The 16,614-nt window shown below is 47.9% G+C and overlaps 1 protein-coding gene across 1 annotated transcript in view; it reads left to right on the top strand.

Annotated features, from left to right (window-relative positions):
* Window positions 1–3,321: 3,321 nt before the first annotated feature.
* Window positions 3,322–16,614, top strand: part of DMRT1 (doublesex and mab-3 related transcription factor 1) — an 88,878-nt gene continuing 75,585 nt past the window's right edge. The window contains exons 1-3 of the mRNA XM_056848976.1: window positions 3,322–3,415; window positions 4,015–4,129; window positions 12,293–12,473. Of these exons, the coding sequence (XP_056704954.1) occupies window positions 3,322–3,415; window positions 4,015–4,129; window positions 12,293–12,473 (390 nt within the window). The remainder of the gene's footprint in view (window positions 3,416–4,014; window positions 4,130–12,292; window positions 12,474–16,614) is intronic.

Below are 16,614 nucleotides of genomic sequence, written 5' to 3'. Positions count from 1 at the left end.
TCGTTTTTCTTTTAAACAAGTTGTTGTATTTGGGACTTATTTTCTAAATTTTGCTAGAAGCCAGCAGGCCTTGGCCTGTTGGTTGGGGGGGGGGGGTTTACTAGTTTGAGGGGGTTATTTTATTGTTTTGGGTGGGAGGACCTGCTTCCATTTCTCTCCTTTCTGTTTCATAGTTCCATTGTTTGAATTTTGGGGGTTTCTCTGCCTCAGATCTTGCTGACTTTCACCTGAACATAAAGTAGGGTTGCCAAGTGCCAGATGGTGGCAGGCAAACCCCCGCCAATCCACCTGGCTGCCTGCCAACCAGCTAAGGGTCGGAGGGTAACACATGCATGCACAGCTGCCCAGATCACCATGTCACTTCCAATTTATACCTGGAAGCGCCACACCGCAATGGGGATTTTACCACTCAAACTCCCAGTTCTATTTTATTAACATTTCTTCATGGCTTGCTGTTTCACAGTTTCACTGTTTGAATTTTGCAGGTTTCTCTGACTCCCAGGACTCAGATCTTGCTGCCTTTCATCTGAAAGGAGGGGGTGATTTGATTGTTTGGGGGGGGCACTGCTTTGTTGTTGTAGTCATCATTTCTCACTGTTGCCTTCAGAGGGAGGTTTTTGTGGCAGTTTGGTGTATTTGTGTGTTCTCTTGACTGCATAAAATTTTGGTGGATTTATTGAGTCTAGCACACTCTCTTGGAAGGTTTGTTGATCAGCCATTTTAGAGACACTACTAGCTTTGATAAGGGCCTGTTAGGAACTTGTTGGGTTACATTTTCCTCAGATTTCAACCATAGTTGTAGGGCTGTAGTTTCTTACTAATTAGGCTTCTGTTAGGCCTTTAAAAGAGTGAAGGATATCATTTCCAAATACTTAAATAAATAGCTTAAAAATTTATTGGTAGGCTCTCCTGGGCTCTAGTGACGCCAGCTGAGGTTAGAGTTACAGTTGCATGGTTAGGGAAGCAGTTCCGTATAGAAAAAAACTCCTGGTTCCTTGGGAATTAATTGGCAGAGCACAATGTTAAGTAGGGTTTAATATCCTCAGTGGAGGTACTTCCCATTTTTAAAAAGTATCCTAATTCCATCTTCAGGACAGTGTGAGAGGTTAAACTTGGACAGATGTGTACCAGGAACTCATCACCAGGAAGTTATTTAAAAAAACAAAAACAAATTATTAACTCAAGTTTAGGCTAGGGCCTCTTTTTTTTTTTTACAACCCCCCCCCCCCACAGTTTTCTTGGGAGAGGGTTCATTAAAGGTTTTCAGGGTAGGGACTGATCGTAGTACAGAAAAAGTAGCTAGGCCCTTCATTTCCCTGCATTACAGATAGCCAGAGTTTGGCCCAGGGGAACAATGAGTGGCAGGGGTGCAGCTCAGAAGGGCCCAGGGGAAAAGCAAAAGAGAAGACTAGAGGAGGAGAGGGGAGGGGAGTGGGAGGGTTGTGGCTCTTCTCCGACCTGTGCGAAGACTAGCTCCAGAGCCCCTGTTTACCACCCCAGCCTCTGGCTGGAGTGGTGTGATGAAGAATCCATGCAGGACTCTCTTTGTTGAGGGGGCCTCTGGAGCTGCCCCACCCGCATAGGTGACCACATGTGCTGGCACTGGCGGGGGTCTTCTGCTCAGGCTGTCCCTCCTCCAGCTGCTGTTATTGACCCTTCCCAGCAGCAAAAGGAGCAGTAGCAGCCTGGGCTGCTTCATGGACTGAGCTTCACGGACGCAAGTCTTTCAGAGCTCACCCCAAGGTCCAGGAGACTACCACCTGCGGCGGCAGCTGCATTGGGCCTGGAGTCATGGATTTACTGTGCAGCCCACCTTCTCCACCTTGTGGTGAGGGATGCCCTGGGTCTGGGCTCTTCAGAGGAATCCACTGCAACTCATGATTTCAGGTGTATCATCATGAAATGCCGGCATCTCATGGGTCACATCTCATGAAGTTTGAAGGACAAATTTCTGCTGCGTGAGAAGTAGGCCCAGAAAGGCGTGCCGGAGCCCCGCCTTTTTGATGATGTCAGAACTCACTGGAACTCCACCCATGCCATGCTTGAGTATTTGGTGAAGCAGAGGAGAGCCCTCAACGCATTGTTCTGTGAGAGCGATGTGTTGCAGCAAGAGAGCCGCTTCAACCAGGACAACTATCTCTCAAACCGTGGAGGTCCTTGAGCCCTTTAAGGACTACACACAGTTGCGCTCATCTGACATGGTGATGCTGGCTCTGGTCATTCCCATGATGCACATGCTTCATGAGAGGATGGCCAAGTTTCTGGAGCCAGCCGAAGGACGTGCAGACTACATTCCAGCAGTGTGCATGCTGAGGCTGCAAAATGGTATGACAACCCATCTTCAGCCTCTCGCCCAGCAGCCAGTCTACATGTTGGTGACCATGTGTGACCCGTGCATCAAGGGAAGCATCGCTGATGTGCTGGAGAGACGAGCTCTCCCAGTGTGCGCAGCAAATGCAAGCCCAAAGGGGGATCTTGCCAGTGGAGGAGGAGACGGGGGCCCAAGCAGCTCCTCTGTTGCTTGTCCCCCACCTCTCCTGACCTGCCACGCCCACACCCCCAGGGCAACTGCCAAGATGAGCCTGGAGATGGAGCTCATTGGGCAGGCACTTGGCCCCTCTGGAAGGATGAGGTGCATGAGAAAGGACATGAGGGCTGCAGTGGTGAGGGAGTAACTTGCGGAGCTCTACAAGTTGCAGTCCATGAGTTCACTGGGTCATGATGGAATCTGTCTGGCTGGATCTCTCTCTATGTCATGGCCCCGCCTGAGCTCAGCGACAGTGAGAACTCTGCAGAGGAAGAAGGACCCAGTACAACACAACCACAGCTGTCAACAGACAACCAGCAAGGAGACCAAGTGCAGGCACCCCCAGAGGTGCAGCCGACAATCAGCTCAGAGGCACCTCCACCTCCTGACCCTGAGGCAGTAGCCCAGCCCCCAGGCCCCAGCTCCCCAGGGTCACCAGCACCCTTGGAAGCCCGCAGCAAACAACTGAGAACAGAACTGCACACTCGAAGACGGAGTGTTTGCCTGGCTGTTCAACGTCAGCTGCAGATGGAAAGCAACAGCGACGATGAGTAGTTGCAGGACTGTTCTTGAGGCGGGCAGCCCCTCCCCCAGGCTATAAAGCCTCCAGCCAGGAGCTGGTGGGTGTGGACGCAACACGTTCAATAGGCATTGAACTGGCTGACAGTACCTGAGTTATCTCCAGTGACCTGACCTTGGACCGGCAAACCTTCCTGTGAATCTTTCTGGCTTCCTTTTGACTCCGGACTGTTTTGACTCTGCTTTACGGACATTCCTTTGGCTCGTAAACCTCGATGCTGGGAGAAATGCTGTACCCTGACACCAGCCAGACAGGCGGGACACTAGTGGCCCAGAAGCTCCTCTCTTGCCCTATGATGAACGTCCAGAGTGAGTGTTTTTTCCCATCTCGGCAACACACTAAGCCCACATCGCTCACACATGTCACCCTGGCACTCAGAGCAGTTAGTCTTCCTCAAGGTCAACTTGCCTCTGTTCAACTTTCCAGTTCTGGACTTTTAGGGTGACTGAAGTGAGCACATGCTTGTGCCTGCATCCCCTCGGGGTCTGTCTTGGGAAGTTTGGGTGAAATGCTCTTCCCGGAATAAAAAAGTCAAAATTAGAAAGAAGTGGCAGGTCAGATTTCCAATTGGATTGGTGGCCCCCTCCCCAACCCTTAATGCCACCTCGAACCCACCTAGACACACACACACAGAGGCCTCCATTTATCCTTCATGACCACGTGGCACAGGAGAATGTTGAATGTGGTTCTTGGCTCATTCGGCCCCTTGGACATGCAACCCACACCAAATTTGCATGCTGCTGAGATTAATGCAGCTGCACCAAAACTGTTCTTCACCTCTTCAGAGATGAACGGGACGCAGTAGGACAGGGACCAGTATTTTAAACGTTACACAGCAGAAACCAACAGAGTGGCTACAACAATAATGAAGCTATTTAACTGTTTCCCCTAACTTTCTTCTTTGCAGAGGTGGGAGGTGGGAAGAGGAGAGCCAGTGATGACGAAATGCAGACGCAGCATCACAGTTTCCACCTCATAGGCTGTGTGATGGAGTGCAAGACTGCAGAGAGAGAAGGATCTGGGTACACAACAAACCTCCTCCCTCTCACTTTTTGAGGCCTTCCTTCCAAGGGAAAAGTGTGGGTATGTATCTTTGTTGCATGCCTGGTTGTTGTTGGGTTTTGCTCCATAAAATTGGACCCCTGTCCCAATCATCACCAAACTTTGGGGTCCCTTTAAGCTACTCTGAAAATTTGGGAACTCTGCCTCCAAAAACGCCCCCATAGGAGCTTCGAAAAGAATTTCCCATAGATTATAATGGGCCCTAATTTTTTGATGAACCCACAAATAAACTGAATAGCCATATTTACTGGTGAGGGTATTCGGCTTATTTTGGGTTTACCGAAAAATCAGGCCCAATAAACCTGAAATTTACCGATTATTATTATTTTTGCACAATCCTAGCCTACAGTCCACACACAAAGAAGAGCTGTACCCTATGGAGTACTGTGCCAGGCTGAATTGTTTCCTGGAAGTGGTTGTATGCAGAGTGGAGGAAGTTACTGATAAGTAATTCTTATGCTGGTCTTTGTGGCTGACGATAGATACATATACAAAATGGCACAGGAACTTATTCTATTGCCAATACTTTTCCTGAAAAAAAAATTGACTAGCACAGACCAAGCCTCAGGTTCTCCAGTCAAGAAGACACCTGAATAAGATACAAAACCAGAAAGCACAACTTTTGTTTTTGCCATCAGATCACAGCTGAGCCAACTTATGGTGACCCTGTAGGGTTTTCAAGGCAAGAGACGTTTGAAGGGGGTTTGTCATTGTCTGCCTCTGCATCATGACCACAGTATTGTTTGGAGTCTTCCATCCAAATACTAGCCAGGGTCAGGACTGAGAGTGCATGACTGGCCCAAAGTCACCCAGCAAACCTCCATGGCACGAGTGGGGATTCAAACCTGGGTTTCCCAGGTCCTAGTCCAACACCTTAACCACTACACCATGCTGGCTCTCTCACAAGTTTTATTAGGATCAATCAAAATTACAAAACTCTGCAAACTTTGAAGTTCTCCCAAACTCTTCGTCAGGCAGACTGACGAGTGGGGTGAGGGCGTATCAAGCCATGATCTAAGGCCTTGTCTTGGGTGAACTGGTGGGCAGGTCTGTATTTTTGAAATCTTGTTAGTGATGGACAGGGTTGCCAGATCCCCCTGGCCATTGGAGGGGGATGGGGGGATAGGGTTGCCAGATCCAGGTTGGGAAACTCCAGGAGATTTGCAGATGGAAGCTGGGGAGTGGAGGGGGACAGGGACCACAGAGGGTACAATGATATAGAGTCCACCCTCCAAAGCATCCATTTTCTCCAGGGGAACTCATCTCCGTAGTCTGAAGAAGAGCTGTAATTCCAGGGGATCCCCAGGTCCCACCTGGAGGCTGGCATCCCTTGTGTCAGATTGTACCCTAAGTGAAACCTGACATCACCACCATTTCAAGATTTTAGGGTTGACAACACTGGCTTGGGAAATTCCTGGTAATTTGTGGGTGGAGCCTGGGGAACGTGGGAGAGAAGGGATGTCAGAGGGTTATAATGCCACAGCTGCCATTTTCCCAAGGGGAACTGATCACTGTAGTCTGGACATCAGTTATAATTCTGGCAATTCTGTGGTTTCTGTAGTAAAATTATTATTATACTTGGGACCAATGCAACCTCCTCCAAACAAGAATCACATTCAAAATGACTACTAGCAAACCATTTGCTTAATCACTTGAAACAAGCTACTTATTTCTGACCTTGTCCACTGCACTGGAAAGATGGCTGTATCCAATAATAGATTAAATATCATAAATAAAAAGGTAGCAATTAATTGTGTAGCCTCTTTTAAGAGAGCCAAGCTTCCTTTGTCATACTCTGCCACTTTATCAAACTCAGCTCCATTATGGTTGTCTTCTCCCTCAATTGATGGTGACATTCTAATCGGAAAGACCTTCTATGTACTAGTGCTAGTCTATGATAAAAGAGCACAAATATATAGAGTGCATATAGGATTCTATCAGTCTTGTATTGTGAATTACAAATGTTCAAAATGTCAGTTTAATGAGTCATGCAGCGGCCCTCAATGTTCTAAGTCACTGGTCCAATTAATTTTTCAGTGCGCTTAAAATGAATTGGAAGATCAGTGTGGAGTATTACAGCCGTTGCTTCTGGAGCCCTCTCTCTATCTCCTTTATAGATCAGGCCCAGCCTAATTCGGAAACCCAAAACAATCAAGCAGCTTGATTCACTGAGTAATTCTTTAACTGAAGGTTCAAAACTGGGCATGATTCTCCTTGAAAGTCTCTCAAAACATCCCCTTTCTCAAGCAACTGTAATTATTTTATTAATTTTATTGCATTATATTAATGATTTCAAATGAGCCACAAGAGATAAGGTATCAGCCTAAATCCTATTTCACAGTTTGACAGTCCTGTCTAGAAATGTATTTACCATTGCTAAAAATTGGTAATATCCAGGTTTGTGAGCTGAAGTACAATGCTGTGAGGGTTTAGCTTCCCTGAACCCACAAGCTTGCCACCATTGTTATGTGAGGAGAAAGTTTCCCTTGGCTGCAGTCAGATGTAATTAAGAGGCTTAGAGGCTGTACTTGATTTTATAACAACGTTTATTATCTACAGAGAGGTAGATAGATGGATAGCTTTACTTCAAGAGAGGCACAAAGCTCAGTTGGTTAGGAACAGTTCAGATCTTGAATGGTTACAGCTTGATGTACAATGCTAAGATGGTTACAAGATACAGCACTTAGTTAACTTGGTTGACCCTAGCACAGGAAGGAAGACCCTACAGATCTCTCTTCCCTGGAGAACACAGGAGAACGGAGGTTTATCCACAACCTCTCCTCTTGTTCCTCCCGCCTCAGATTTGCCCACACCTTGTGGAAAACAAAGCTTTCTCCAAAACACTGAATTAGGAGTCTCCCTATTTCAGGAGCCACCTCCCACTTTGTGACTGATGAAAGGGTTTTTTCTGTCTCTACCCCAGTGGCGGACCTACATTTTTGGGGCCCTGAAGCTTGAATGGTTATGGGGACCCCTTCGCAACCAGCAAAAGTAGGGCAACATCCAACAAGGTCCAAAGGACCCTGCTGCCCTTGCAAGGACCTTGAGGCTGAAATGGTGGAGAACAGGGGGGGTGGGGTGGAGTCCTTGAAAATAGGCCATACAGTCACGAAATAAAACTACAGAACTATTAAGCCGTGCACCAGCAAAGGATTTGAGGATCCAGCTGCCCAAATGGAGGCTGTGAACAGATTCTGGCGAGCTCAGTGAGCCCATACAGCTGGGGGTTCGGGCGCTGCAAGCCCCCGAGAAAATTTTGAAATTTGACCAATTACAGGGACATTTTTAGGCCATATGAAATGGGTATTAGAGCATATTCTAAAGTCAATATTAAGTACTTCAACCCACTGGCTTATGGTTCTGTCACTAACAAACGCCATCGATTTTGTTGAGAAATTCACTCATTAAAAAAAGTTGCTTCAGGGGGCCCTCCGGGATTAGGGGCCCTGAAGCTTAAGCTTCATGAGCTTCACAGTAGATCCGCCTCTGCTCTACCCCATCTTCCCTTTGTCACCACTCAGGTTTGCTTTATGTAAGCTAGGTAATATGTGAACACACAGGTTCTAAGAGTCTCAACACACAACCGCACAGTTTGGGAGTTCAGAACCAAAAGCACCAGATCTTCTCCCTCCCACAAAGAAGACTCCTGGTCAGCTCACCAAACTCTGCCCACGGCCTGCTGGCATTGGCTGACAGAATTCCTCAGTCTCAGAGTCTACATTTAACCCTGTATCCATCACAGATGCATAATAGGAGAAAAGGTACTCTGATGGTGTCAGACTAGGATCTGGGAGACCCAGGTTTGAATCCTCACTCTGCTATGGAAGATCCCTGGCTGCTCTTGGGGCAGTCACTCTCTCTCAGCCTACCCTACCTCGCAGTGTTGTTGTAAATAGGGTTGCCAGCTCCGGGTTGGGAAATACCTGGAGATTTTGGGGGTGGAGTCTGAGGAAGGGGAGGTTTGGGAGGGGAGGGACTTCAACGGGGTATAATTCCAGAGAGTCCACCTTCCAAAGTGGCCATTTCCTCCAGGTGAACTGTTGCCTGGAGATAAATTGTAATCCCAGGAGAGCTCCAGCCACCACCTGGAGGTTAGCAACCCCAGTTGTGAAGATAAAGTGGAGGCGGGAAGGACGATGAATTTCACCCTGAGCTCCTTGGAGGAGGGGCTGGATAAATGTGTACTACATAGATATTAACTTCCACAGCAATTTAGTGCAAATGATCAGTTATCTGTTGTGGAAAATGTACTACATCTGACAAACTATCAACAAGTTTAAAAAGTGACAGGGCCTGCTTTGGCTGCAACTGGGCCTACAAGGGTATAATTTGGATGTTGTTTTGCTTTAGTAAGCAACTCATGGGGAATCGAAATATTCATCAGACTAGGGATGTCTGCCTCCCGACGGGACCTCGGGATCCCCTGGAATTACAGTTCATCTCCAGACAACAGAGATCAGTTACCCTGGAAAAAATGGCTGCTTCGAAGGGTATGGCATTGTACCCCACTTAGGTCCCTGTTCTCCCCAGGCTCCTCCCCAAATCCATCCTTTCCTATGCAAAAAAGATCTTGCTGCTGGGGTCAGGGGACCCACATATGCTAATAGCTGTGTGACTCCAGAGGCTGTAGAAGGGAGGGGGTGATCTCACCCTTTCTGCCTCTTCCAGTAGTGCATCTTCGATGATGGAGGAGGGAGGAGAGCAAATTAGTAACCTTGCTCCTCCCCACTGCAGCCTCCCAAACCATTAGTACAAAGGGGTCCTGCAGGAACATAATACTTTCTCAAGGCTGGAAAAGGCTGCTGAGGAAGGGAAATGTGAGCAAGAGCTTTGCATCCACAGATCTAACCCCTTTTCTCTAAGAATAAATTTGCTAAATTAATGCTTTGCTCTGGAGGCATAAGTGCTCTCTCTCTCTCTCTCTCTTTCCCCCCACCCCGGACTAAAACTGTAAAGATGGTACTTCTAAAAGTACAAAAACATTAATATTTTAACCTGCACACTACAAACTGGTAAGATGTCATCCTGGTGAAAGTAGTTTCAGCATCTCCGGTGAATGCTTTTTGAGACTCTCCTCAATTTATTTTTTCCAACTGTAAAATGCTTAACAGAGTTTTTATTTACTAACTGCCCTTACAAGAACCAGTGAAGTTGGCAGGAAATGGACCGGAGTAGTAATTTCCTCAGCTGACTGGCTTTAATGGGATGTGAAATCAGATCCTGGACCATTCCATGGGGGGTACAGACAATGGTGATCATGTAGCTTCTACTGGGGTTTAAATTATGGGTAGAAAGGTACCGGTTAATATTAAGATTTTTTTTTTTTTTACAGTAAGAGTAGTTCAGCAGTGAAATCGGTTGCTTAGGGAGGTAGTCAGGGATGCTTTAGGCTGATCCTGCATTGAGCCCCTTCCAACCGTATCATTCTATGACTATGTCTCTGACATTCTGTATTTCAAATATGTTGCAGGGCTACGCCTCATCCTGTACTATACAGCCAGCTCCCTCTCTTGACTGCATGTGTCCAGGATTAGTCTTTTAAAACTTTGCTACCAAAGAGCTTCCTGCATCTCCACTCTATTCCCTCCTTACAACAATCATAGTGTTTGAGAGAATGAAAAAAGGCCTGAGAGAAACTTGATGCTTATTTATATACATAGTTAGCTGTTTAAGGGGTCTGCTTCTGGCCTGAGGGCTGTTTTATCTGTATAATTTTGGGATTGTTGATGTGAGTAATATTGTTTTTATATTCTGCTTGTTTTGAATGGCTGTGTTTGAATGGCTTTGTTTTATTGTTTTAATTGCAAGCCTCCTCAAGCAGGTCTCTGGAGAGGCGGCATACACATTCTCTGTGTATCTGAAGAAGTGAGCTGTGACTTACAAAAGCTCATACCCTGCCCAAAATTTTGTTAGTCTTTAAGGTGCTACTGCTCTTTTCTGTGTGTGTGTAAAGTGCCTTCAAATTGCAGCCGACTTATGGCGACCCCTTTTGGGGTTTTCAAGGCAAGAGACTAACAGAGGTGGTTTGCCAGTGCCTTCCTCTGCACAGCAACCCTGGTCTTCCTTGGTGGTCTCCCATCCAAATACTAACCAGGGCTGACCCTGCTTAGCTTCTGAGATCTGACGAGATCAGGCTAGCCTGCTCTTTTCTACTTCTATAAAAACAAACATCCATTTATTTTGTCCCGCTGCTGTCTTTAGTCCAACAGGTCTGCAACCCTACCAAATCTGTTTGCTACAGGCAGCAGTGGAATAACAGCACAAGCAGCAAAACCATCTTCCAAACCTCCTTCAACTCTATAGGCACAGGAAAACTCAGCTCTCTTCTTGCTTTCACAAGAAACGCCTGAACTGCATTTTCCGTTTCCTGCGTCTGCGAAATGATCTTACAAATTATACACCTTCAAAAGTCAACACTTTCCCATTCTTCCACCATGCTAACCATTTTCTAGTGTGGGGGAGGACTCCATCCCCGCAGGAGATTTCTAGAACCAAAAAGAAATACAACCAGGAGTGATTGGATGCTTCTTTAATAACTGCATCTCTTCCCTGGAAGGTGAGCATCCTGCAGATCATTTGAATCAAATAGCCACATATCTAGGAATTATTATCCACATTAATGTGGTTGTTTCTTGTGTTCCATGCTACATTAACCATATTCACAAGTTTTTGTTTAATTTTAATGTCAGAGGCTAAAAGACAATTTTCCTTTCCAGACAATGATTTCATTGCGCAGAGAATGTACACTTGATTCATTGACTGGAGACACACTATGTAGTTTTCCAGAGCCGAAGGTGGTTTGAAAGGGAGACTGCTGCTCTTGGTGAGGGTTCACACAGTCTGCTTTGCTAGGGTTCAACATCTATTTACAGGGAAATTGTAATCCACTTTCACACAGCCCAAATAATGCACTTTCAATCCACTTTCACCGCACCTTAACGATCGATCGTTTGCAAGTGGATTTTGCCCGTTCACACAGTAAACCCCACCTTCAAAGTGCATTGAAAGTGCATTATTTGGGCTGTGTGAAGGTGCCTTAAAACGATCTGGTCTGTTTCAATCACCGGCAAGGCTTCCCTCCCTTGCACCGATGTTGTAATAGAAAGCAGGCCTGGATTGCTGGGATCCTTCTCTAGTTGATTTGAACCCTGGGCTGCGGTACAGTGGCAGGGCGTTCGCGCAGCATGACGAAGGTCCCAGGTTCAATCCCTGCTTTCTCCAGTTAAAACGAGCCAGGCAGCAGGCCGTGGGAAAACTGCCGCCAGTCAGGAGCAGGCAAGGCTGCCTGGGACAGATCAGCGGTGTCTCGCAGCATAAAGCCGCTTCTGGTGTGTTAACCCGCATCGGCTTTGGGGGGATGGATGGGACTTGGGACCGAAGCCTCCCCTTCGCACGCGCAGCGAGGATCCCAGGTGCACTGTCTGGCCTGACTCTGCAGCCCAAAGGCTCCGGGGTCTGAACGGCCTCTGTCTGGGGCCCTGGAGCGCTGCTGCCCGCCTGCCCGCCTACCCGTTAGAGCCGCCCAGAGGGGCCCCGGCCGCCCCTTCTCCTGGCCAGCAGTTCGACTCCTGCTCTCCTGCCAGATGGCCCAGGCTAGCCTGATCTCAGAAGCTAAGCAGGGTCAGCCCTGGTTAGTATTGGGATGGGAGACCTCCAAGGAAGCCCAGGGTTGCTGTGCAGAGGACGGCCCTGGCAAACCACCTCTGTTCGTTCCTTGCCACGAAAACCCCCGAAAAAGGAGTTGCCCTAAGTCGGCTGCAGTTTGAAGGCACTTTGCACACACTCCCGCCGGATCGTTGCACGCTGGCGCGGGGCTGCAAGGGCAGGCGCGGGGGGGGGGGCAGCAGCACGGCTCGGCCCCGACGGCGCGGCGCCCCGGGGAGGCTTGGGGGGGGGAGGAGCCTGCGCCGCCCGCCTCTCGGCCACGTGCTGGGGGGTCGGCCCCCCCGTGGAAAGCTCCCTGGCCGCCGCGGAGCCGCGGCCCCCTTCCTCCCTCGCTCCCTCCCTCCCTTCCTTCCTCGCGGCCGGGCCAGCATGCCCAACGAGGAGGCCTCCTTCGGCAAGGCGGCGGCGGCGGGCGAGGCGTCGGGGGGCAAGGCGGCGGCGGCGGCCCGGGCGGCGGGCGGCGGCGGCGGCGGCGGGGCCAGCGGCAAGAAGGCGCCGCGCCTGCCCAAGTGCGCGCGCTGCAGGAACCACGGCTACTCGTCGCCGCTCAAGGGCCACAAGCGCTTCTGCCTGTGGCGCGACTGCCAGTGCAAGAAGTGCAGCCTGATCGCCGAGAGGCAGCGGGTGATGGCCGCCCAGGTGAGCCGCCCCGGGGGAAGAGCCGCTGGGCCCGGGGAGGCTGCGGCCAGCGGCTGGGCAAAGGCCGTCGTGGCGGTGGCCCCACCGGCTCAGGCCCGGGCTTTGGCGGGGGGGGGGGTCCGCCCGGGAACGGCTCAGCGGCTCGCCCGGGGTCGGGGCTCGAGGTGGCCGCTTGCAACTCGCGTCCCAGCATCATCCCCCCCAACCCGACGTCGCGATGGTGGCCTGTTGCTCTCTGGCTCCAGTGCGCGCCTCTGGCTCTTTCCGCGCAACCTGCGGTTATTGCCGAGACTTACTTTCTGTACTGGCAGAAAAGACTAACAAGTAAAGCACCGTAAAGACTAACAAGAATATTTTCTGGCAGGGTATGAGCTTTCGTGAGCCACAGCTCACTTCTTCAGATACAGCTAGAATGTGAATCCATCTGCCTTTAAGTCGAGGAGAGTGAATTCAGACAAGCATTAGTAATGTAAATGTTAACAGTATGTAAATGTTACATACTAATGCTTGTCTGAATTCACTCTCCTCGACTTAAAGGCAGATGGATTCACATTTTAGCTGTATCTGAAGAAGTGAGCTGTGGCTCACGAAAGCTCATACCCTGCCAGAAAATAGATTCTTGTTAGTCTTTCAGGTGCTATTGGACTCTGGCCCTTTTGTACTACTGCAGACTGACTAACACGGCTGTGGCTCACGAAAGCTCACACCCTACCAGAAAATATTCTTGTTAGTCTTTAAGGTGCTACTGGACTCTTGTTCTTTTCTACTACTGCAGACTGACTAACACAGCAACCCACTGTGAATTTTCTGTACTGGCGGCACTACACCTCGAATAGAAAGTGCATTCCTGGTCTTTCTGGTTGTTTGGCTCCCTTGCCGAGATTGTTTTGATTTCAGTATAGGACCTTCCACCCAAGACAGTTCCTCCCTTCTCCAGAACATCCCCGCCCCCCACCAGGCTGTTTCTTCTGCTAATCCCTGGGGGACCTTCCAGCACTGAGTGACTGGAGGTATCCGCAGGTTCCAGCAGCAATCCAGCAATCCGGTAGCCTGTGAGAACCTCTTCTCAATCTTCCAGAAGAGTTCAGAAGTTTAACTGCAGTCTTCCTCAGCAGGGCTAACCAGGAGCACGAAATCTATTCTGACTAAAATTCCCTGTGTTAAAAATTTTTTAAAAGATCTGTGTACCGATTAAATCTTTTTTAAAATAAGCGTGCAAGTTGTAGCACAATCAGGAGAAAATCACTTGAGTTGATTTGTGGAGCTGGTTTTTGTTAATCTCTCCCAAAAACTCCTCACGCATAGGGATGCTTCTTGACAGCGTACCTGCTACCAGAATTTGATCTCCAACTGGACTGTATGCATTTTTAATAATGATGGTGTTTTTCTTTTCAGATTACACTTTTGCTAAAGGGATTTGGGAAACAAGACCATGGTGAATTTTTACTCCTGCACGTAGGTGGGAATGATAAAGAAGCTGTAATCCTAAAGCCCAAACCAGAAGATCATGGCATCTGCTGTTCAAGGGCTTGTGCTCTGTAGATGGGCAAGGCAGGTTTGGGGAAGAGAGGACAGGAATTGTCATGGAACAGTGAAGTGGAGATGGGAAAGGCTAGGGAGACGGGGAGAATGCGAGTCAAGGCCCAGCTACTGATTCTTAGTTACGTGGCTGCGTTTGCTGAAGACTGTGTGCAAAAACACCAGCAGCAATGAGACTCTTGCATCTGCTCCTGAAAAGGGTCTGAGCATTCCTTCCTGGTCTTTCAAAAGGTGTAGCTCTCATGGCAGTCTTGAGGTCCCATCTTCCCTAGGTCACAGCCTTGGCTCATGTAACCAGGTTGAACTCTAGTTATCTTCAGTGCCCTGCATTTCAGTAAGACGAAAGTAACCCTCTGGTAAATAATAGTAGGGTTTTTTTCTCCTTGTTCATGGAATTGCAGAGTAGGAAGGGCTCCCAACGGAGTTCAACCCCTAGCTGGTACTGGGCATCTCTAGTTAGCACCCTGCCAAATCTCGAACCAGCCTCTATTTAAAAATCTATTGCAGCAAGGAGATCATCACCCCGATGCACTTTGTTCTACTGTTCAACAGATCTTAACATTAGAGCCCTCTTTCTAATGTTTAAATTAAGTTGCTTTTCCTGTAATGTTCTTATTGGTATTCAGGAGCATCAGAACCAGACTGTACCGTCTTCTGACTAACAGCTCTTCAGATATAAGAAGACTGCTATCATATGCCCCCTTAATCACAGTTTATTGAAACTGAATGTGCATTGTTTTCAGGTTCCTGTTCAGGGGTCCCCAAGGCTTTTTCAGGGTACAGGCACCTTTAGAATTCTGACATAGGGTGGTGGGTACAACTGCAAAATAGCTGTCATGGGAGGTGGAGCCAACCACAAAATGTCAGGGAGTGAGGTTATGCATAACTCTGATGGTACATCTTCAGCATTTCAGGCAAAAGCTCTGTTTAATGGGATATCTTAAAATTAGCATATTGTTTAAAAATATACATATTGAGCTAGCTAAGAAACTCTCATCTGGCAGTATCTGTCTTCTCTTCGCAGGCATCTAGCACACTTATGAGAAAGGAAAAGGAAAAAATGCTTCACCTCCTGGTTTACATGAATCCTTCTGTCATGAGCCCAGCCATTTTTAACCTGTATTGTTACTTGTTAAAATGACAGTTAGTGCTGAAGGGCTGTGGAAAGCTCCCTGGATATGTGAACAGCAAGAGAAAAATTCTGGCCACATTTTGATAGGAACATAAATGATTTCTGAAAAGCGAACAAAATTTGTTGTAGTGATGTAAGTTATCAACTTCCACCTAAATTGTAAGAAATATATTGAAACAGGAAAGATTTGATGATTTCAGCAGAAGAGACAGTTCAGGTGCATGAACTGTCGAATCGTGTTTAGTCAGAATCATTCATGTCCCACTGTGTTTTTAGAACATCACTCTACTAATTGCATAGGTGAAGTGCTTTATATAAAGCCACTGTCTGCATTATACCACAAACACTAAAATCTCAGAAAGCCCCACCTGGCTCTCCCATTTTCTAAAAACACGTGGGTCAAGGGCAAGCAACAGATTTTTAAACCTTAAATTTATTCCTACAAATTTATCCCTCCCCTGGATAGCCCCAGGCTAGCCTGAACTCATCAGATATCATAAGCTAAGCAGGGTTGGCTCTGGTTCATATTTGAATGGGAGACCGCCATGGAAGTCCAGGGTCACGATGTAGAGGCAGGCAATGGCAAGTCACCTTTGGAGGTCTCTTGTCTTGATAACCCTATGGGGATCACCATAAGTCAGCTGTGACTTGATGACACACACCAAAAAAGCTTCATTGTATTAATCTCAGGCCAATCTTACCACCACTCATGGTCTTTTTCATTTTTGTATCCAACTTCTAAGGTGTTAACTGTTCCTTTCAGTTTTGTATCTTCTACAAATGTAATAAGAATTCCTTCCACACCTCTATCCAAATAATTAATCAACATGTTAAACAGTACTAGCACCAGGAAAGAACCTTGCTGCACACCACTAAAACCGTTTCTTCAATTTATTTAGTATGTTTCTATCCTACCTGTCTTCCAGGGCACTCAGAGAAGCATATATCATTCTCCTTTTAACCCCGCAGGAACCCTTCAAGGTAGCTTAGGCTGTGAGAGAGTGACTAGCCAAAGGTTACCCAGTGAGCTTTCTGGCTAAATGAGGTTTGAACCTGGATCTCCCCAAGCTGAGTCCGTCTGTCTCACTATACCACACTGGCTCCCAAATCCGTACTGACTTCTAATAATCACTGCATTGTTTACTAGATATTTACCAATGGTTTGTTTTATAATCTGTTCCAGTATCACTCTAGGTTAACTGGCCAGCAGTGTCCTGTGTGTGTGTGTAAAGTGCCATCAAGTCGCAGCCGACTTATGGTGACCCCTTATGGGGTTTTCATGGCAAGAGACTAACAGAGGTGGTTTGCCAGTGCCTTCCTCTGCACAGCAACCCTGGTATTCCTTGGTGGTCTCCCATCCAAATACTAACCAGGGCTGACCCTGCTTAGCTTCTGAGATCTGACGAGATCAGGCTAGCCTGGGCCATCCAGGTCAGGGCATCAGTGTCCTAGTTCCTTTTTAAAGACAGG

The sequence above is a fragment of the Euleptes europaea genome, chromosome 4, assembly GCF_029931775.1.
Source record: "Euleptes europaea isolate rEulEur1 chromosome 4, rEulEur1.hap1, whole genome shotgun sequence".
Classification (NCBI taxonomy): Eukaryota; Metazoa; Chordata; class Lepidosauria; order Squamata; family Sphaerodactylidae; genus Euleptes; species Euleptes europaea.
Note: the sequence above shows the minus strand (reverse complement) of the source record. Positions and strands in the feature narration are given on the sequence as shown.